Raw genomic sequence first — 18,826 nt, forward strand, 5'->3', positions numbered from 1 at the left:
TCTCGGCGGCTCAGGAGCGCCGAAGGACGGGTCGCTTTGGTCGGGATCCGACCCTCCGAGGAAGAATCCTGGCGATGGAGGAACCCGCCAGGACAGCTTTTAGGAGACGGGCACGGCAGCTGCTGGACAACATCAGACGGCTACGAGGAAGACGACACCGGATGCCTCCAGCAGTGTGCACGGCAACCATGGCAAGAAATGTAGCTGCGCTCAATTAGCATGACGCGGCTATCGAGAACCAGCCAGCAGCAGCAGGCGATTCGCGCAGGCATTGAGGCCAGTCAGGCCATGAAATAAATGGAAAGAGAGGGCCCGATCGGGAAGTGCGTTACTAGGGCCAAACGGCGAGATGCCCACCCGCACACAGCTCTACCGTGTAGCATGCTGTGTGGAGGCAACGTAAGGGCTAGAGAAGGGAGTAGTTGATTTTCCTGTAAAACTGTGATAATAGTTAAGCTTTATTATTTTAAGAGGAATAAAAAACGAACCCTAATGTTAAAAAAAAAGTGTCCGATTCCATCGTTCAATTAGCCCGTTGATTTGCCGACCAGCGAACCTGGTTTTCGGGGATGGGTAGCGTGCGAGTGAGATGTTTGTATGCCGATGCATTTTGGCTGTATGGCAGGGCAAGCAGTTTTGCACGAAGTCCTTGGTATCTTGACGGATGTTTAGCCAGACAAAGCATTCTGTCATCAGTTTGGCAGTGGTTCTTGTACCAGAGTGGCACATGTCGAGAATGACGTGCAACTGTTGTTGCCGGAAAGGCTTTGTTACGCACGGTCGGATGATAAAGGTTAGGCAATCGCAGTAGAGCGCCTTGGTGCTGCCAGGAATTAGCACATTTTGGAGGGTCAGGTCGTCAACTTGTCATATTCTATGGCAGAGGCAGACCGGATGGACTCGATGTTAGAGAGTAGGTCTGCCTTTACGTTGTTTTCCCCCTCCACGTGCCACATGTCCGTGGTAAACTGGCCAATATAGTCGAGGTGACGCGCTAGCCGTGGCGCTACTTTTTCCGATGATTGATGGAAAACGTACAATGGCTGGTGGTCGGTGTAGTTGTGGAAGTTTCATCCTTCCAGGGGATGTCGGAAGTGACGCACGGCGAGGTATACGGCGGATAGCTCGCGGTCGTAGGAGGAGTACCGGTGTTGAAGCTACTCAACGTGAGTTGCGAGCGAAAATGTTTATAATTAAAACGTTAAATGTTTATAATCAAAAATGAGTTTAAAAAACCAGTCTTTATTCCTATAGTTCTTGTTCGCAACTGCCTGATCAGTCCTTATCGCTTATCAGCCGTTGGCGATCTCCTCGGATAGAACTGCCCAAACGTGGGTGCTAGCTATCCCTTTTCGTCGCTATTTTTCTCTTCTGTACACTTTGCGCGCTGCACTTTGCCCGCTACAGGGTTTTGCGTAACAATTTAGATCGGCGGCCCGTTGCTGGCTGCAACAACCGGCGTTGGGCTTTGTGGATTATTTTGGAAAAAAATATGTGTGGCTGCAACTGTCCATCGATTACTTGACGAACACTATTTACAATCAAGCCTCTAGATTCTTCAGCGAAAGAGAATGGTTCGTCCTGAAGCCGGGTTTATATAGCGCCTATCGCGAGCTCTGGACTCGCTCGTCTTGCGTGGCTCAGTTCTTCGGTATGATGGTTCAAGCAGGCTAAAACACATACAAAAATTGCTTTAGAAAAATTTAATGAGGGATTGTTCATTGCCCTATCCTCTTCATTGTTATACACATTTGATTGGAATGCGACTTTGCCGTCGCGTACTGAACACGCGCCAAAAAAAGCAAGTACACATCATAATGTTTCATAATGTTATTATATTTAGCTTTTGCTTTGTTTTAGCTGATTTTTTGTGCTGAATGTGCATCAAAATGATAGTGCAAAAAACCATCTCTCATTTCTACTTTTCTAAAATAATTGTTATTCACAAAGAATATAACTTTTGTTTTTGTTTTAGCCCGTCGATACCTGGCTTTATTAGCGTTGTGTATACGATAGGTTTCAAGAGATCAAAATCATCGTTATTTTGTTGTATAAGTTTTACTGCTTAGTTATTCTATTTTCGGTGACTTTTCAGATAACATCGGGAACGAAACTGGAAAAACGATGTTTATTAGTGTATAAAATTTTATTCAATTATAACATCCAATTGTTGTTGGAATATTGTTTGTTAAAAGAGTAAATGAGGCCCGTGGGCCCCCTCATACCGCACCCCCTAGGTTGATTGCGTAGCCGAAATTAACGGAATAAACTACGGTTCAAATACTCGTAGGTTGCATTTAACGTATTAATGTATCACCAATTGCATACATTCAGTTTAAACGTCCACAAGAGGTGTAGCCACGATCGAAAACTTGGCGGCCGTGGCCTCATACTCTTTTGTATTGTTTTTAGCACGGCTAGGGGTATAACACATTTACGACTTCCTTGCTAGTTTACACAACACAGGAAATAAATTTGATATCCGGTCCAACATCACTTCCTAGATCAGGCGAACAGAATCAACTCCATCCATTAAAGAAATCCGACGAACGTCCAAACGTCGCTGGTGCATATAGTATGCCACTACGCCAAGAGCAACGACTCCAAACACTGCAAACATGTACCCTGTCACTTGGAACGTCACATAGAAGGAAGAAGATCCGACTTCTGCGGACTGCTCGTTGGCTGCGGACAACGGGGCCACTACTGGGACCATGGTGTCTGTTGCAAGTCGAACGGAAGGCTCGGCCGATGGCTTCGGTAGACCGGTCGTAGAAGTCGTCGTCATCTTAGACGTGGTCCTCTTGGGCGTGGTTGTGCTAACGGTAGAAGAAGGAATAGGCTTGGCCGTAGTAGTTGTGGTAGATGAAGGATAAAATTCAGCGAACTGTTGCTCCAAAGGTATCGAAGGAAGGCCCTCCATCGAGGAGTCGGAGTCGTCCTCCTGTGCCTTCTTAGGAGCTTGCTCCCCGTTGGCGCACAGTTCCATGAATGTGTCCTTTAAGTGTCCGTACATATCGGCCTTAAGCTTGTATATTTTCAAGTACTCTAGCACATGACTCAGGTAGGTAGCGTTCCAACCGTTTCCACAAATCTCCAGAACTTGTAGATTCGGCAGATACTCGCGCTGTTCGAGGAAGTTGATCTTGTCTATGTTATTGAACGCCACGATTAGCGTTTGTAGCTCAATGAGGTCTGAGAACATGCTGAAATCGAGCTCTTTGAGGTTGTTGTACGAAAGATCCAGCAACTTCAGCTCGGCCATGTTGGCGAACGTTTCATTGGTGATCGTAATGTTGGTGTGGCTTAGGAGTAGCTCTTCCAATCTTCGCAGGCTGTTGAACACACTGTTGGGCTGTAGTGGGTTGTTGCTTAGGGTGAGCTTGGTCAGGTTGATCATTCGCGAGATGGGACTAGCGTCAGTGAGATTATTTCCAGTTAGCTGCAGAGTGTACAGCTTCGCACCCGTTCCGGAAAGTTTGCTAATACGGTTATGGTCGGCCTCCACCAGAGTGAAATGATCGTTCAAATACAGGGTAGTCAGCGAGTTGTTGTGCAGCAACACGTGTGACGCCTTTAGAGAAGGAAATTTGAACGCAGTCAACTGGTTGTGAGACAGGTCGAGTTGGGCCAGTTCAATGATATTGTTGAAAATGCCAGCTGGTAGAACGGTGCTTAGCAGGTTGTGTGCCAAGTTAATCATTGTAAGCGATGGAGAGGATGCGAACAGATTGTCCGGTAGTTGTGTGAGTTGGTTGGCCGTCAATGTGAGATGGGAAAGGTTCTTCAGACCATTAAATGCCTTCGGGCTGATGGTAGTGAGTTTGCCGGAGACGATGCACAGGATCTCCAGCGCGTTCAGCCCGCGGAAGGTATTGTCCTCCAGTGTGCTTATGTTGTTATAGCGGATGTTGAGATTCGTTAGATTAGGTGTTTTCTCGAACGCTCCCGGTTCAATGTTGCTCAACTTTCCTTGGTTGATATCCAGAGCGGTCAGTTTCGGGAAGGAATCGAAAGTTTCAGCTGTTAGCTTATTATCGTTGAAGAACACGATCACCAGACGGGTTATTCCATTTGTCTTCATCGGACAACTTGATTCTGTGTTTTTCAGCGCATCGTTGGTGGGTAATAGTATAAGGCAGCTCGTCGGATGGCATACGCACTTTACGTCATCTTCCATTTCGCAGCCGCCAAGAGAGAGTAGGGTCAAGCCCATCAAAGCACTGTTAGCAAACAAGTTAGTATTAGAACGCACTGTTACATGAAAAAGCGATCACGATAAACACTCGCTACTTACCCTATGGTGAGAATTCTCATCATGAATCCACTCAAAGAACCGTACTGGGTCACTGTTCGGAGGAAACTAATGTGATGCAGAGTCCGATCGCCATGTAGGATAGCTGCATTAGGCACAAGGAGATGTGTGTGCGTTCGTTATCACCATGCCATGTATGTATTCCAACGGCGGTATTCCACTTGGTAGCATCGATTGTAGATACTGTCTTCGTGCCGACACTTTGCGAGAAATGATAATAAATATCATCGTCTCGTACGTGCATTACTTGGATTACTATGCATACGTCAGTGTGCAATGGTTCGTAGCCCGTTGGACATTTTATCCACTTGTAACGGAATCTGTATCACACAAATCAATTGATTGATACTTCATCATCTGAGGTGAATAACATTTAGCAGATCATATATTAATTTGATTTACATGGCTTTGCAGACTCAAAAGCAGCATGAATGATTGTAGTCTTCTATTTTTATTTCAGAATACATTGTTACTTTTTTTACAAGTCTTGTACAAAATTGACCAAAATCGCTTTTATCGATCGTTAATTAGCGAACAAACATGCTTTGAGTTGCTTCGGGGGAAAGTAGCTAACTTATATTTATTGTTCTGCGTAATGTCGGGTATAGTTGTTCTGATTAGAACTATCAAGAACGTGACGTAGCAGCGAACGGAATGGTGGCGCTGATGGTCGCCAAAGTATTCGCCCACCAGACTGGTGTTACCGGTACATAAATGGTATGACTAAATTGTTGGTTCGGCGTTTATTAGGGCTTCAGGCCTTGGAAGGCCTTGGTTGTTCGACGAACGCTATTCAATTAGCTCTGCTCCATTCCACGAAACACGTTCGCGAGACGGCATTTTGGCGCACGTGGCCCGATTATCTCCTGCGCACCAAGGATGTGCCCTTTACCGTGCTGCAGGGAAGCAGCACAGCGCTTAATACGAGAAAACGAAAATGACTAACACAAACCGATATGCGTATCACGTCGGGGTCATCACTTTTTCGCTGCGGGGGAAAGTAGCTAACTTCCCAAGGAGAACCGTGCTGCACTTTCCTACCAAATGTGTACGCGTCTACCAAAAACACATCTCGCCAAGTGTATTTTTGATAGGCTTTTTTTACATGTACACCTCATGACCTATGAAACGTGTATTTTTGGTAGGCATCTACACCTCGTTACCTACCAAAGCACAATGGAGCGACTCCGGAATAAAAATCAAAAATTCAAATTTGGATTTCAGAAAAATGAAATACGTTTTCTCAAACTACAAGATGAAACTAAGAAATGACCCAAAAACTAGAGCCTCTGTTCTTCCAGGTTCTGAGAAACAGCCCGTCAAAGTCAAGATTTGTGAAAATATTGCGTGAAAAATTGAAAGAAAAATCCCTCAACTTTGAAGGTTTGTAACTCCTATAATAATGGCCAAAATCGGATTTCAAGTACAGGTTTGGAAAGGTATATTGCCATGCTTTAAAATTTTTGAAAATTTAAGTAAATTGAAGTTGTATGTCACAAAATATTAAGCAAAGTTTCGCAAAACTCCTGGAATGTTTTTCAATTTTCTGTTTTTAACCTCACGTCATCGCTAAGGATTGTAAAAGATAGTAATATGATGCATACCCACTTATAGTTTAGAATGTTTTGAAACAATAAATGATCATTTTTTTTGCGTCCAGCGCAAAAATCTTTAAGTTAATATGAAAAAAGGTTGAAAAAATAATGCCCCCATAGTAATTCCAAGAATATGTGGTTTTTGCAGCGCCACCTGGCGGTATTTTCCAGAAACATCATAATTTCGTGTAATATAATAGTATTGCACGATATTACAATGAAAAAATTGCAAAACATTTGATTCCGAATTTTATCCCGGCAATTTACTCTTTTCTCTCCATAGTGCAAAGGTGTATTGTTGGTAGGCTTTGGTGACATGTACACCTCGTAGCCTGCCATTGGCGTTTTTTAGTTGAGCACTGGTGTTTAGAGAAGAACTAGCGGCCAAGCCTTTGTTTACTGTTGAGGTGTGGTGTGGAGGTGTGTACCGCAAGTGTAAACAGAATTGTTTTATACTTCTTTTCGGAATTCTGTTTACACCTATAATCTGCTTAAGAAATCTGCTGCAAAAGAAGTGTAAAAAGAATTATGAAAAGAAGAGCAGGCGGTTCTGAAGAGAATTCTTTTATACTTGAATAACACCAAAAATTCTCGTTGGGTTATATTTATCGTTCCGCCGTATATCGAGTTTTTTTTTTGCACTAATTTCAACTATCAAGGACGCGATGTAACAGCGAGTGGAATGGGTACGAATATCTATGTACTCGGATCATGTCTACAACTAAATGTGTTGTTTGCTGTTTTTTATAGAGAATTTGAGCCATCCTGAAACCAGATTTATCCTCCTGGACTCGCTCAACTGGCGTGGTACCGTTCCTCGGTATGCTGGTTCAAGCGGTACTGTCGTTGACACCTAGGTGGCGCTGATGGTCGCTACAAGCTTATCAAAATGTAGAATTAAACAAAATATTCAACGCTGGCGAATGTAATGATTGACACTTTCAATTATGCAATTGTGTTATCAGAACATTGTGAACTGTGAAAATAAATGCTGAAGGAAGTAACCATTAAGTTTGGAACTTTTACGCATGTGCTTTGTGCATAACTGCGCTAATCTATTCTTACGGCTATTGCGCCGGCAGATATGCTTGATACAGAACACCATTATCGACAAGCAATTTGAGTTCAGGGACAAGAATTTAATTCTTTTTCAATCGAAAAAGCAAACCATTGGTTGATTGTTTCAACATACTACGAGCACAAACCCCTACACTACACCAAAAAAGTTAGTATACAGCAGTCTAAAACAGACACAAAAATTGCTTTAGAAAAGTAAAATGAGGGATTGTTCTTTGCACTATCCTCTTCATTGTTATACACATTTGAACGGAATACGAGTTTGCCGTCGCGTACTGAACACGCGCCAAAAAAGGTAAGTACACAGCATAATTGTTCATTATGTTATTATATTTGGCTTTTGCTTGGTTTTAGCTGATTTGTTTTACTTTCATGAAATCAATTGTGAACATTTTAACCAGCCCCACTGTGCTTGATAATAAATTTACTTCGTTTTTGGCCCAAAATGGTCAGAAATGGGAAATTCCTTTGCTGAAGAGGTTGAATATCATCTGATTGCATAGAAATGAGGGAAAACAGTACAACGCATGTCTCGGGAACCCGCATCCAAATGTGCATCAAAATGATAGTGCAAAAAACAATCCCTCATTTCGTTCCTCACAAAGAAAATGACTTGTGTTTTTGTTTTAGCCCGCCGAGACCTGACTGGTACGATAGGTTTCACGAGATCAAAATCATCGTTATTTTATTTCAAATTAAGTTTTACCGCTTAGTTATTCTATTTTCGGTGATTTTTCAGATAACGGTGGGAGCGAATCTGGAAAAACGATGTTTATTAGTGTATACAATTTTATTCAATCATAAGATTAACGTGTACATTCACGAAGAGAAGAATATTTTTGAATGTTATGATAGGACCATCGGAAACAGTTAATAAACAAACTTTCTTATTTTCGGCATACCACTACACTGGTATCACATGATAAGAAAGGGGAAAGGTCTTTGGAATTTTGTTTTTAGCACGGATAGGGGTATAACAAATCGCTGCACACGCCGAACACTTGTAACGTTTCACGAACTCTTTTATCGACCGACACTTCGAAGGAAAGTCAAAACAAGTCAAACATTTTGCGAGCGCAACTAATTTACAACTTCCTTGCTACTTTACACAACACTGCAAATACGGTTGATATCCGGTCTAAGCTCACTTCCTAGACAAGGCGAACAGAATCAACTCCATCCATTGAAGAAATCCGACGAACGTCCAAGCGTCGCTGGTGCATATAGTATGCCACTACGCCAAGGGCAACGACTCCAAACACTGCAAATGTGTACACTATCACCTGGAACGTCACATACAAGGAAGAAGATCCGACTTCTGCGGGCTGCTCGTTGGTTCCGGACGACGGGGCCACTACTGGGACCATGGTGTCTGTGGCAAGTCGAACGGAAGGCTCGGCCGATGGCTTCGGTAGACCGGTCGTAGAAGTCGTCGTCATCTTAGACGTGGTCCTCTTGGGCGTGGTTGTGCTAACGGTAGAAGAAGCAGTAGGCTTTGCCGTAGAAGTTGTGGTAGATGAAGGATAAAATTCAGCGAACTGTTGCTCGAAAGATACCGACGGAAGGCTCTCCATAGAGGAATCGTAGTCGTCGTAATGTACCTCCTTAGGAGCCTGCTCCCCGTTGGCGCACAGTTCCATGAATGTGTCCCTGAAGAGCATTGTGTGTGAGAATCCGTGCATATCGGCCTTTAGCTTGTACATTTTCATGTACTCTAGCACATGACTCAGGTAGGTAGCGTTCCAACCGTTTCCACAAATCTCCAGAACGCGCAGTTTCGGCAGGTACTCGCGCTGTTCGAGGAAGTTGATCTTGTCTATGTTATTGAACGCCACGATGAGCGTTTGTAGCTCGACGAGGCCTGAGAACATGCTGAAATCAAGCTCTTTGAGGTTGTTGTACGAAAGATCCAGCAGCTTCAGCTCGGCCATGTTGGCGAACGTTTCATTGGTGATCTTGATGTTGGTGTGGCTTAGGAGTAGCTGTTCCAATCTTCGCAGGCTGTTGAACACACTGTTGGGCTGTAGTGGATTGTTGCTCAGGGTGAGCTTGGTCAGGTTGATCATTCGCGAGATGGGACTAGCGTCAATGAGATTATTTTCAGTGAGATGCAGAGTGTGCAATTTCGCACTCGTCCCAGATAGCTTGCTGATACGGTTATGTTCGGCCTGCACCAGCGTGAAATGATCGTTCAAATACAGGGTAGTCAGCGAGTTGTTGTGCAACAACACGTGTGACGCCTTTAGAGAAGGAAATTCGAACGCAGTCAACTGGTTGTGAGACAGGTCGAGTCGGGCCAGTTCAATGATATTGTTGAAAATACCAGCTGGCAAAACGTTGCTTATGAGGTTGTGTGCCAAGTTAATCGCTTTGAGCGCAGGAGAGGATGCGAACAGATTTTCCGGCAGTTGTGTGAGTTGGTTGCCCATTAAGGTGAGATGGGTAAGGTTCTTCAGGCCATTAAATGCGTTCGGGCCGATGGTAGTGAGCTCGCTTGAGATAATGAACAGGATCTCTAGTGCGTCCAGTCCGCGGAAAGTATCGTCCTGCAGCGTGTTGATCTTGTTATTGCGGATGATAACTTTCGTTAGATTAGGTGTTTTCTCGAACGCTCCCGGTTCAATGTTGCTCAAAGTTCCTTGGTATATTTCCAGAGCGGTCAGGTTCGGGAAAGAACCGAAAGATCCAGCTGTCAGCGTGTAGTCGTTGAAGCGTACGATCATCAGATCATTTATGTCGTTTTTCTCCATCGGACAACTTGATTCGGCGTTTTCCAGCGCATCGTTCGTGGGATTAATTATAAGGCAGCTCGTCGGATGGCACATGCACAGAGCGGCATCTGCCATTTTCCAGTCGCCAAGAGAGAGTAGGGTCAAGCCCACCAAAGCACTGTCAGCAAACAAGTTAGTATTAGCACGCACTGTTACATGAAAAAGCGATCACGATGAACACTCGCTACTTACCCTATGGCGAGAGGTCTCATTTTGAATCCGCTCAAAGAACCGTACTGGGTCACTGTTCGAAGGAAACTAATGCGATCCAGAATCCGATCGCCATATAGGATCACTCTAGCAGGCATAGGGAGATGTGTGTGCGTTCGTTATCACCATGCCATGTATGTACTCTAGCGACCGCACCGGACTTGGTAGCATCGTTTGTCTATGTTGTCTTCGTGCCGACACTTTGCGAGAAGTGATAAGAAATCATCGTCGTCTCGTACGTACGTTGCTTGGATTAATATGCATACGTCAGTGTGCAGTGGTTCTTCTCCTAAGTTTCGATTATGTTTTACATCTCATTCGCTTGTAACGGATTTTGTATCAAGCAAATCAATGTATTGATACTTCATCATCTCTGGAAAATATCATGTAGCAGATCCTAAATAGATTTGTTTTGCATGTCTATGCTGAGTCATACGCCGCATGAATGATTGTATTTTTCATGTTTTTTTTAACAATTTGAAAGTTCTGTCGTAGTATAGTACATAGAAATCTCAGCTTTATCAGAATTCTATGGGTCTTAGTACATGTTTTTCCATATTAGACATAGTATCTGCTGTACAGATCCTCTAGATGTCAATGCCTTCATGTAGAACTCCCTCAGACAGCAAGGCTCCAGCTAACGATAATTTCTATCCTTCAAACGATATCTTTCTTAGAGTGCATATGGTGGCATGGGCTTCGTCAGCTGCTTTTAGATAGTTTGCTTCTTGTCTTTGAAACCAATTTGTCAATAATTATTGTTTTCAAATTCGTTCGAATTGGTTCATTCCTTAGGACTTTTTTTTTACAACTCTTGTACGAAGTGAGACAAAATCGATTTTATTTGAAATTTATTTGGCTCAATTTTGTTAAAAATCATTTTAAACGTCTTTCATCTACCGACAGAAGACTATGAAGTAGAAAACAAACAAGCTTATCAAAATGTGGATTTAAATATGGTATTCAATGCTGGCGGGAGTGGTGATACATCTTTTTCAATCCTGAAATTGTGTTATCAGAACATTGTGAATTGTTTGTGCCAAAGTAAGGGCTGAAGGAAGTGCTGCTTTTCCTATACGGTCGCGAATCAACTCATTGGACGATCGTTTTTCTTCCTTTTTGTTGTGCGATTCAAAGGCCGCCGTATTTTGCGTCGTTTGTGAAATATCACTAGAATTTTCGGGAAATGGAACACATCATACAAACACTTCAGTTAATGGTACTAACTTTAAGTCTATGTTGATTATCTATGAGTCACAATGTAGCAAATGCTGCGCAGTTGTTACGTTACTCTTTGCTATTCGATTCCATATGCTTCATAAACCGTATGCCGGAACGCGATGTGCAGCCTAAATTCCTAATGCTAGCATTTGCCTATGTTTTCTTCTTCGCGGGCTATGACTCTCGGCTAGCCATTCAAATCACACGACACCAAACTCTCGTGCGAGATGGACGTCCGTCTCTGCATGCGCTCTTTGAACAGCGCCGGGAAATACCGGCTGTCGACAAACAACTTTGCCAAAAGGCCACACACCGCCAGCAGCAGCAACGCAATGACGACATACTCGAACGTCTTATCGCCACCGACGACTTGTTCACGCCTGTCTTTGCTGTGCTCGGCATCGCTGGTGTCGTGGTCCGTGTCGTTGCCGAACGAGGGCGTCACCTTGAGCGGACATTTGGACTCGTCGAAAAGGTAGTCGCTGCGGATGTATGGCTGGATGTCGTGCTTCTTCAGATCATCGATCGCGATCGACAGTGAGGTAGAGTTCCATGGCAGATCGTAGATGCCGAGCGACTTTAGGTTGGGAAAGTTGCGCTTGATCGCATTGATCGAAATGTTTGCGATCGGATTGCCGCTGATCATGAGCCGCTCGAGCAGCCGCTGCGATGTAAGGTTCTCCAGGTCGATACGCTTGAGGTTGTTGTACGAGATGTCCAGAAAGCGCAGCTTACGCAGATCATGCAGAGTCTTGTAGTTTAGGCTGATATTGGTACACTCGATATTGAGTGCGGTAATCTGCTTGAGGTTTAGAAAGTCCGTTCCTTTCTGCTGCAGATTATGCGAGATGTCAAGCGATCGTAGCGTCTCGGAGCACCGCTGCAGCCAGTCCGATCCCTGGATGCGATTGTGTGCCAGGGAGAGCTTCTCCAGACTGCAATTCCGACCGATGGTCACCGTGTCGATCGCATTGTGGGAAGCGTGAAACTCGCTACAGTTGCCGTTGATGGTGAGGCTCGTGAGGTTGTTGTACTTTAGGTTCACCTTGCGCACAGTTATCTCCGTCCAGGCCATATCGACCAGCTGGTTGTATGATGCATCGAGATACGTCATCGCGACTACACCGTCTGGAGGGAACCAGCTGTCGAAGCTGAGCAGCACTAGGCTGTTGTGGTTCAGGTCAAGCGTTTTTAGCTTGCGCAGCTTATGGAACACTCCGCTCGGAAGTCGGGTCAGATTATTGTACGACAGATTGAGCTCCTCCAGCTCACCCAGAAACTCGAACGCATCGTGCTTGATCTCGGCAATTTGGTTATGGTGAAACAGCAGATACTGCAGCTTGGGCGTTTTGGGAAACATGTGTGAATCCAGCAGCGTAATATTGGTGCCCGTGATTTCGATGTGGTTCAGCTTGTTGCAGTCGAGGAAGCTGTTCGGGTCAATTTCACGGTAGAACAAACTGTTCAGCACGATGAAACTCTCTAGGTTCGGCAGCGAGGCGAACATCTTCGTCGGCACGCCGATGATCTTTTTGTTGCTGATCGTCAGCTTCGTAATGAAGCTCCAATTGAACTTGATGTCCGTGCTCGACGTCTGGAACACGTCGTCGAAATCGATAAACTCACAGTGCGGCGGTTTCTCGCCCTCGTGCGCGAAGCACACGTCCACGAATTCATTATCCTCGGCGTACGCCAGCAACAGCGTGCCCAAGACCAGCGCCAGTGACCTGGAAGGTTTTTGGCACAATTAAGTCAACACAACTGGCTTACCACCCCTGGACAGTTCTCTTACCAGCAGCGAAACATGGTGCCCCAGATGCACGCGCCACACGTTCACCGAGAACGTCGTAATACGCACTGACCGGGCACGGGATTTGGATAACTCTCCGGAGCAGGAATTTCTCATGGATTAACGAGGGCCGGACACGGTCTCATGGCGTTGGTAGCTGCCACAGCCGCCGCGCATAATCTCTTACGGCGGCAGCATCCCTCCCTTTGCAGGCGCTGTGGGGAACACAATATACTTAAACCTTAATTGAAGAAGATTGATACACCAACGTGCATTTCGGGAGAGTGATCTTAAAGTCGTAGTACGTTCGTCGAGAGAGAAAACAACGAGACAAACGAGCAACGGTTCTGACACAGCAGTAGAAAGTATTTGACAAAGGAAAACATAAGATGTAGAGCTGGAGCTAAATGGCGTATAATAGGAAGGTATAAGGTGGAAGCCTACGAAGCACAGGAACTCATTTGTTTCTTATATTTTCTCTGCCTTCCTATCAAAGCGCCATGTTTTCAAATGGTTTTGACTAATAAGTGATTAAATTTGACTGCTGAACATTTTGATTGACATGCACCTTGGCTTCTCTCGATCAACAACAATTCTATTTCGTGGTTCACTTGAACCTCCGTCTTATCTGACCCGGCTAGGAAGTATGCCCGGCGCCTGCGTTTAGCTCCAAAAGTTAGCACCTGTAGGGTATGCAATTGAGGTGCGTGCAGAACGTCTCCAAATGCGATGCCCATAACGTTTTTTCTTTCCCCGTCGATAAGGCAACATGAGCCGGTAATAGACTTTATCCCGCTGCGATCGGCTTTCAGCGCATCAGCCCACCAGATCATCTAGCCAAGGGGATCCCAGGGACCCGGGATAGAGAGAGGATCCCATCAATCAAGCAGTGAAACGGTTAATCAAAGGCAAATGGCGACGATCGTCGGGCGAGATTCGCTTCGCAGCGAAGCGTCACTTCTCACGGTCTCAACCTAAATCGTAGGCGCTCGAGTTCTTCGAATGAAGCGACCCCACCGGAATTCTTACTTCCGGTTGCCGCGAGCAAATGTGTGCACGCACCAACGGATGGACCGTTCCGGGGTGTGTGGCCCGCACTGTACGGGGTGGCTGACACAGCTGCCCGCAGTGAGCCGAATTTATCGATATTTAGTGTCAGATTTATGCGTCCAATCGTGCCGCACCGTGTGTGGTACCGGGCGTCTTGTTTTTCGGCTCTTTCCGTTCGGCTTCCCTCCGCGATGCGTCTGCGTATTCCTATGTGGCAGCAGGTCCGGAGCAGTCGGTGCCTTTTGGAGTACGATCGACAAGCAACGAACGATCGAACGAGATGGATGCGGTCCCGTTTGTAAATCGATTGCATTTAATAATAACGTTCATTTGCTGCTCGGTGCCTGCTGCCGCTCACAGAGGTTGGGGTTTACATTGCTCCGGGTTTATACAGAGACGTCGTTACCATGCCGCTAGAGATTGATTACCGATAAGGGAGGGCGCATGCAAGTGATTTGCAGTGAAACAAGATGCTTACTGTTTCCGCAATGTGCAGTTTATAATAAATATTGTGTATGTTGTATGGATCCGCTTGGACGGATCAGTAAATTGTAGCTTGTTTGAACGATGTTTTGATACTAGACAAACGAACAAGTCGTAATAAAGATGTATTTCTTTCAACAACAAACAAACCGTGAATCCGTTTGCTATCAGCTGAGGGTTGATTTAGTTATTTTTCACCTTTTGATGCTTAGCTCCCTTGGAAGATAATTTAACTGTCAAATTACAATAATTTGCGACGAGGGGTCCCACAGAAAAAAAACGGGGTGCGGGCGCAATTTGCGGCCTACATAAAACTCATTCGCGGTCCAGAATGTATCTACCAGCTTCAGGTCCAGGCCCGATCCCCTCCCAATCGAGCCCCTCACTCCCCCAGTGACATTTACCATTAAATTTGATCGAATTAATGCCACCCGAAAACCGAGGTCACCGAGGAGGTCGCTCAAAACGAACGTGTCACCCGGCGACGAACCACTTCATCTCTCCGCCGGTCCGATGATTACCCAGCAAAAGTACCCTTTAAAAGAGGTCTATTACTGGCGCCCCTTGGCCGCCGTAAACTAGTTTCGGGCGCTTCGGCGGAACTCTCGGTAGCGCAGCCGACCCGATCGTGGTTTTCCTCGGCTCCTGGCCGACCGGGGTGCCGGGGTTCGGATCAATAAATCAAATCCGAAACAGCGCGTCCGGGAGGGTCGAAGCGCCACCGCGGTTTTGGACGATCCGCATGGCGGGGCCGGTCTTCGGCCGGGGCGATAAATTATAGTAATTTCACGTTGTTTCAATATGGCGAGTAAATCGTGATACAATTGCATCTTCGTGAGCGCACCTCCCCCCGGAGACGACGCGGGAGGTACAGCGGTTGGCATTTAAGGGCCCCATTTTGCGCGCTGGTGTCATTGCGAGGTGTAATCTGGTTATCGTCAGTGTGTCGAAAACTAAATGCACATTTTGTGGTCTGAAAGATTCGCAGCAGAAAGCGAATAAGAACCGGCTCCATTAGCATACAAACGGTCCCGCAACAGAAGTGATCGATTAGCGCTAAAATTAATCGTAAGCCTCAATTACGATCGCGCGACTATGATCGATGCAATTTCGGCTACCCTTCCCGGTCCTGGCCAAAGGCGTCCTTGCCAAACCTGGCCTGACCTAAGCGTAGCTTATGGAAACCGACCGAGCCCCGTTCCACTTTTTCCCAGGACCGGTCGGTCGACGGTGATCTATCATTTTTGGACCGCCAAGAAAATAGAACTCCCGAATAGGAGTAACGGGTACACCTTGGCTTGTTTGTTACTCTTTCTGCTGGCGAAACAAACGCCGGAACGATCCGCGCGCCGATTTACCCGGAGCTTTGGACGACATTCATCCCGGGGATCGGGCGAGTTTTTCGGCACGGTGTAGATTAATTACGATAAGCTCCATTACCGTCAACTTTTACCCGAGCTCGGTCCCGTTTCGGAGGGAAAGCGGCAAGGTGTCGGGCAGGAAGAAAGGAGATCACCGGTTGTGGTCGTTGTTTTCCCGTTTTTTTTCTTCTCGCCCATTTCGGTACGGCATTTCGGTCGATCGTGAGCTTACAATCTAACGCGTGCTGCGGTAATCAATCAACGCCGCGCAGAAACCGGGCCCAGGGCGTTCCGAACCGTTTGCGGGTGGAATGTGTGTTTGGGCTCATAAAATAATTATGATATACTTTTGACACGGTCACCGACGGGAAACGCGGTCACGACACGCATGTTGCCGAGAGGGGTGGGCCATTTCAAACATAATGGCCATGTTGCAGCGGGACGCCGGTGTCGGGCGGATTTTGCGTGATCCGAAACTATCACCTCGGGCGGACGAAAAAGGCACAAGTTTCTGCGTACGGGAGCTGGTTGGACATGGGTTTGAAATTTAGGATGAAAACCAGTGAGAGATATGGTCGAATCAATAAGAAGCTTAAGCTTCGTGATCATTTGACGAAAAATGGGACAGCTTAGACGGCCACTTGACTGGTGATTTAAAACAATAGTCAGATTAATTTGTCACTAAGTCATTTGAACCATTCAGGGAACACCTTACCGACAATAAACAGCATAAAATGGAAGCCCAACTTTGTAGCAACTTTTGGTACGCTTTTATCCACTTATGTTCTCATTTTAATGACCTCTCCTAACAATGGTACATTGCAGCTCAATTTACCCGTTTATGAACAAAATTGAGTGAACCCATTGAACTTGACCACACAAAAGCATAAATCATGCTCACACTAAGGACACATTTTTCTTACCCTGTCAATTTGAATGGTAATCGTCGATTCCTCTCCAGCGAACCCAAGTGTCGAAGGGTTCTCATTAGTGGACTATCGTTTCCACGATCGTGCCACGCTTTTATGCTACTGCTGCAGCTGCCGTTCCCTTCCCCTTCCTATGCTCTGGCTGCTAACCGAACCTATTAATAAATTGAGCTCGCGCCAATGCGTACTAACAAGATTTGAAGTTTTTATTACATCGTTACGTCGGCGCAGCAATGAGCCTTTCCGGTCATTACGTCCCTTGAGGTGGCCAGGTGGGAACCGGGAAATCCGAGCAACAACACGGCCGGCCTATACAGCAACTGTAGCTACCACGTGAAGCTGATCAAAGGCGCCTTTATGACGATGGTGTAAACTGAAGACGGATGGGAGACGATCATGCAAAATGAGCGCAATTCCAGTGCGGATGGAATAAGATGGAGATGGAGCTGGCAGTTTTCCAGATTCAAGTTATAGGATCTTATGCTCGTGCCAAATTATTCGTGATGGCGGTTGGAAAAAGGGGGTTTTCCCAATCAATGTAACTCCATGTGCTTTACAAGTAATAATATTATTACACTATCTGCAATCTAGTCTAAATGTTAGTGTTAAAGCAAAGACATTCAGAAATACATTATGTGTGTAACCGAGTATTTTGTCACGCAAAGCCCGGTGCTCGGTGTACCGCTCATTCTCGACAATCAAGACTCAATAAAGATGTCTCCATCGGGATCGTTAAAGGCTTCTGAAGAAAAGCAAGTCCCCGCTGGTGAAAAGGCTTTTGCGGAATAAATTCCAATCAGTTGCGATAGGATTCACCGTTGGTAAATAAATCTCAGCCCATGGCGATAAGTCACAATCTGCCATTCGATTACTCACCAGCGGTTGGTTGGTTGTGATTCGCATTCGCTACGAGGAAGGAACGAGTGAGGCAATAAATTGTTAATTTTGCTGCTGATAGCTGATTGTATTACTTTCTTTTATTTGTTCTTGAAATGAGGCTAAGGAAATAGGATGCTTAAATATATTTCTATTATTACATAATTATCCAAGAAATTGAAAGAATGTACAAAAACCAATAGTTATGAAATACTATAAGCAATACGGCCAGGCCGATCCTTCTGAAAAATAAATAAATAAAACCAATAGTTACGAAACAAAAACTAATGATATAATAATGAGTTTATATAACTTCTCTTCATAGCTATATTGTCAACATTGTTATATGCATTTCATTATCAAGTTTACTGAAGCACATAGAACCCCGCATTTTCATACAAGACAATCAACCAGCATTAATATTCAAGTATTTTAAACACTATTATTTACTCAAAATGAAGAAGTATTGGTGAACATTTAAAGTTGCTTGTATCACTAACTGCTTAAAACTCTGTTTAGTGTAAATAATTACACGATTTGATTTATTAAAACTTATTTAACTAGGTCCAGCTAATATTTTGACATTTTTAATAAAACTTTATCAGACAAACAAGCGTAAAAAAAGCAAAATGTGAATCTTTTCATACGTTTGAATAAACTAAATATTTTTCCATCATACTATTTAGCTCACCCTAGAACATGAATGTTTGAAAAATACATTTTACTTAATGTTCATCTTGTACGGGCTCAGAACTGCAGCGTCAAACCAGGCACGCACTGTACGAAGGACATATCACGCAGGCGTCGCAAACGTCATCACAGGACCCTTCCACTCCAGCAACCGAATGCACCAGATAGGACATTGATTTTCCAAGTTGCACAGTCAAAACAATACTCTTCACCAGCCTGCGAGTCAATTTGTGCGTTTCGATGCCTTAGCCTATATAGCGTGTCCGTAGTAACCGGTGTGCCAAGACTTTTCACCACAGTCGGAAAGAATTCAATGTATGCTAGTGGCGGCTGTTAGCAAGAGGTTGTAACCAGAATATCCGGTCGTGGTTCATTGCTCGCTTGGAGCTCCGCAATCGGTAACATTCCTCTAGTGTCGTCCGTTCGCGAGATAGCCTCGCAGGCAGTCCGCTAGCAAGG

At 45.1% G+C, this 18,826-nt stretch overlaps 3 protein-coding genes across 3 annotated transcripts; all 3 read right to left on the reverse strand.

Moving 5' to 3' along the window:
* Positions 1–2,500: 2,500 nt before the first annotated feature.
* LOC131284107 (leucine-rich repeat-containing G-protein coupled receptor 4-like) lies at positions 2,501–4,180 on the reverse strand. Its single transcript, XM_058312962.1, has one exon. It carries the CDS (start codon positions 4,178–4,180, stop codon positions 2,501–2,503), a length of 1,680 nt encoding a protein of 559 aa, XP_058168945.1.
* Positions 4,181–8,138: 3,958 nt separating this feature from the next.
* On the reverse strand, positions 8,139–9,833 carry LOC131284108 (leucine-rich repeat-containing protein 15-like). Its single transcript, XM_058312964.1, has one exon. The coding sequence runs from the start codon at positions 9,831–9,833 to the stop codon at positions 8,139–8,141; it is 1,695 nt and encodes a 564-aa protein (XP_058168947.1).
* Positions 9,834–11,376: 1,543 nt separating this feature from the next.
* Positions 11,377–12,995, reverse strand: LOC131284109 (prolargin-like). The gene is made up of 2 exons (XM_058312965.1): positions 12,982–12,995; positions 11,377–12,916 (listed from the first exon to the last, which is right to left on the reverse strand). The coding sequence occupies exons 1-2, from the start codon at positions 12,993–12,995 to the stop codon at positions 11,377–11,379; spliced, it is 1,554 nt and encodes a 517-aa protein (XP_058168948.1).
* Positions 12,996–18,826: the final 5,831 nt, after the last annotated feature.

This window comes from Anopheles ziemanni, chromosome 3, assembly GCF_943734765.1.
Source record: "Anopheles ziemanni chromosome 3, idAnoZiCoDA_A2_x.2, whole genome shotgun sequence".
NCBI lineage: Eukaryota > Metazoa > Arthropoda > Insecta > Diptera > Culicidae > Anopheles > Anopheles ziemanni.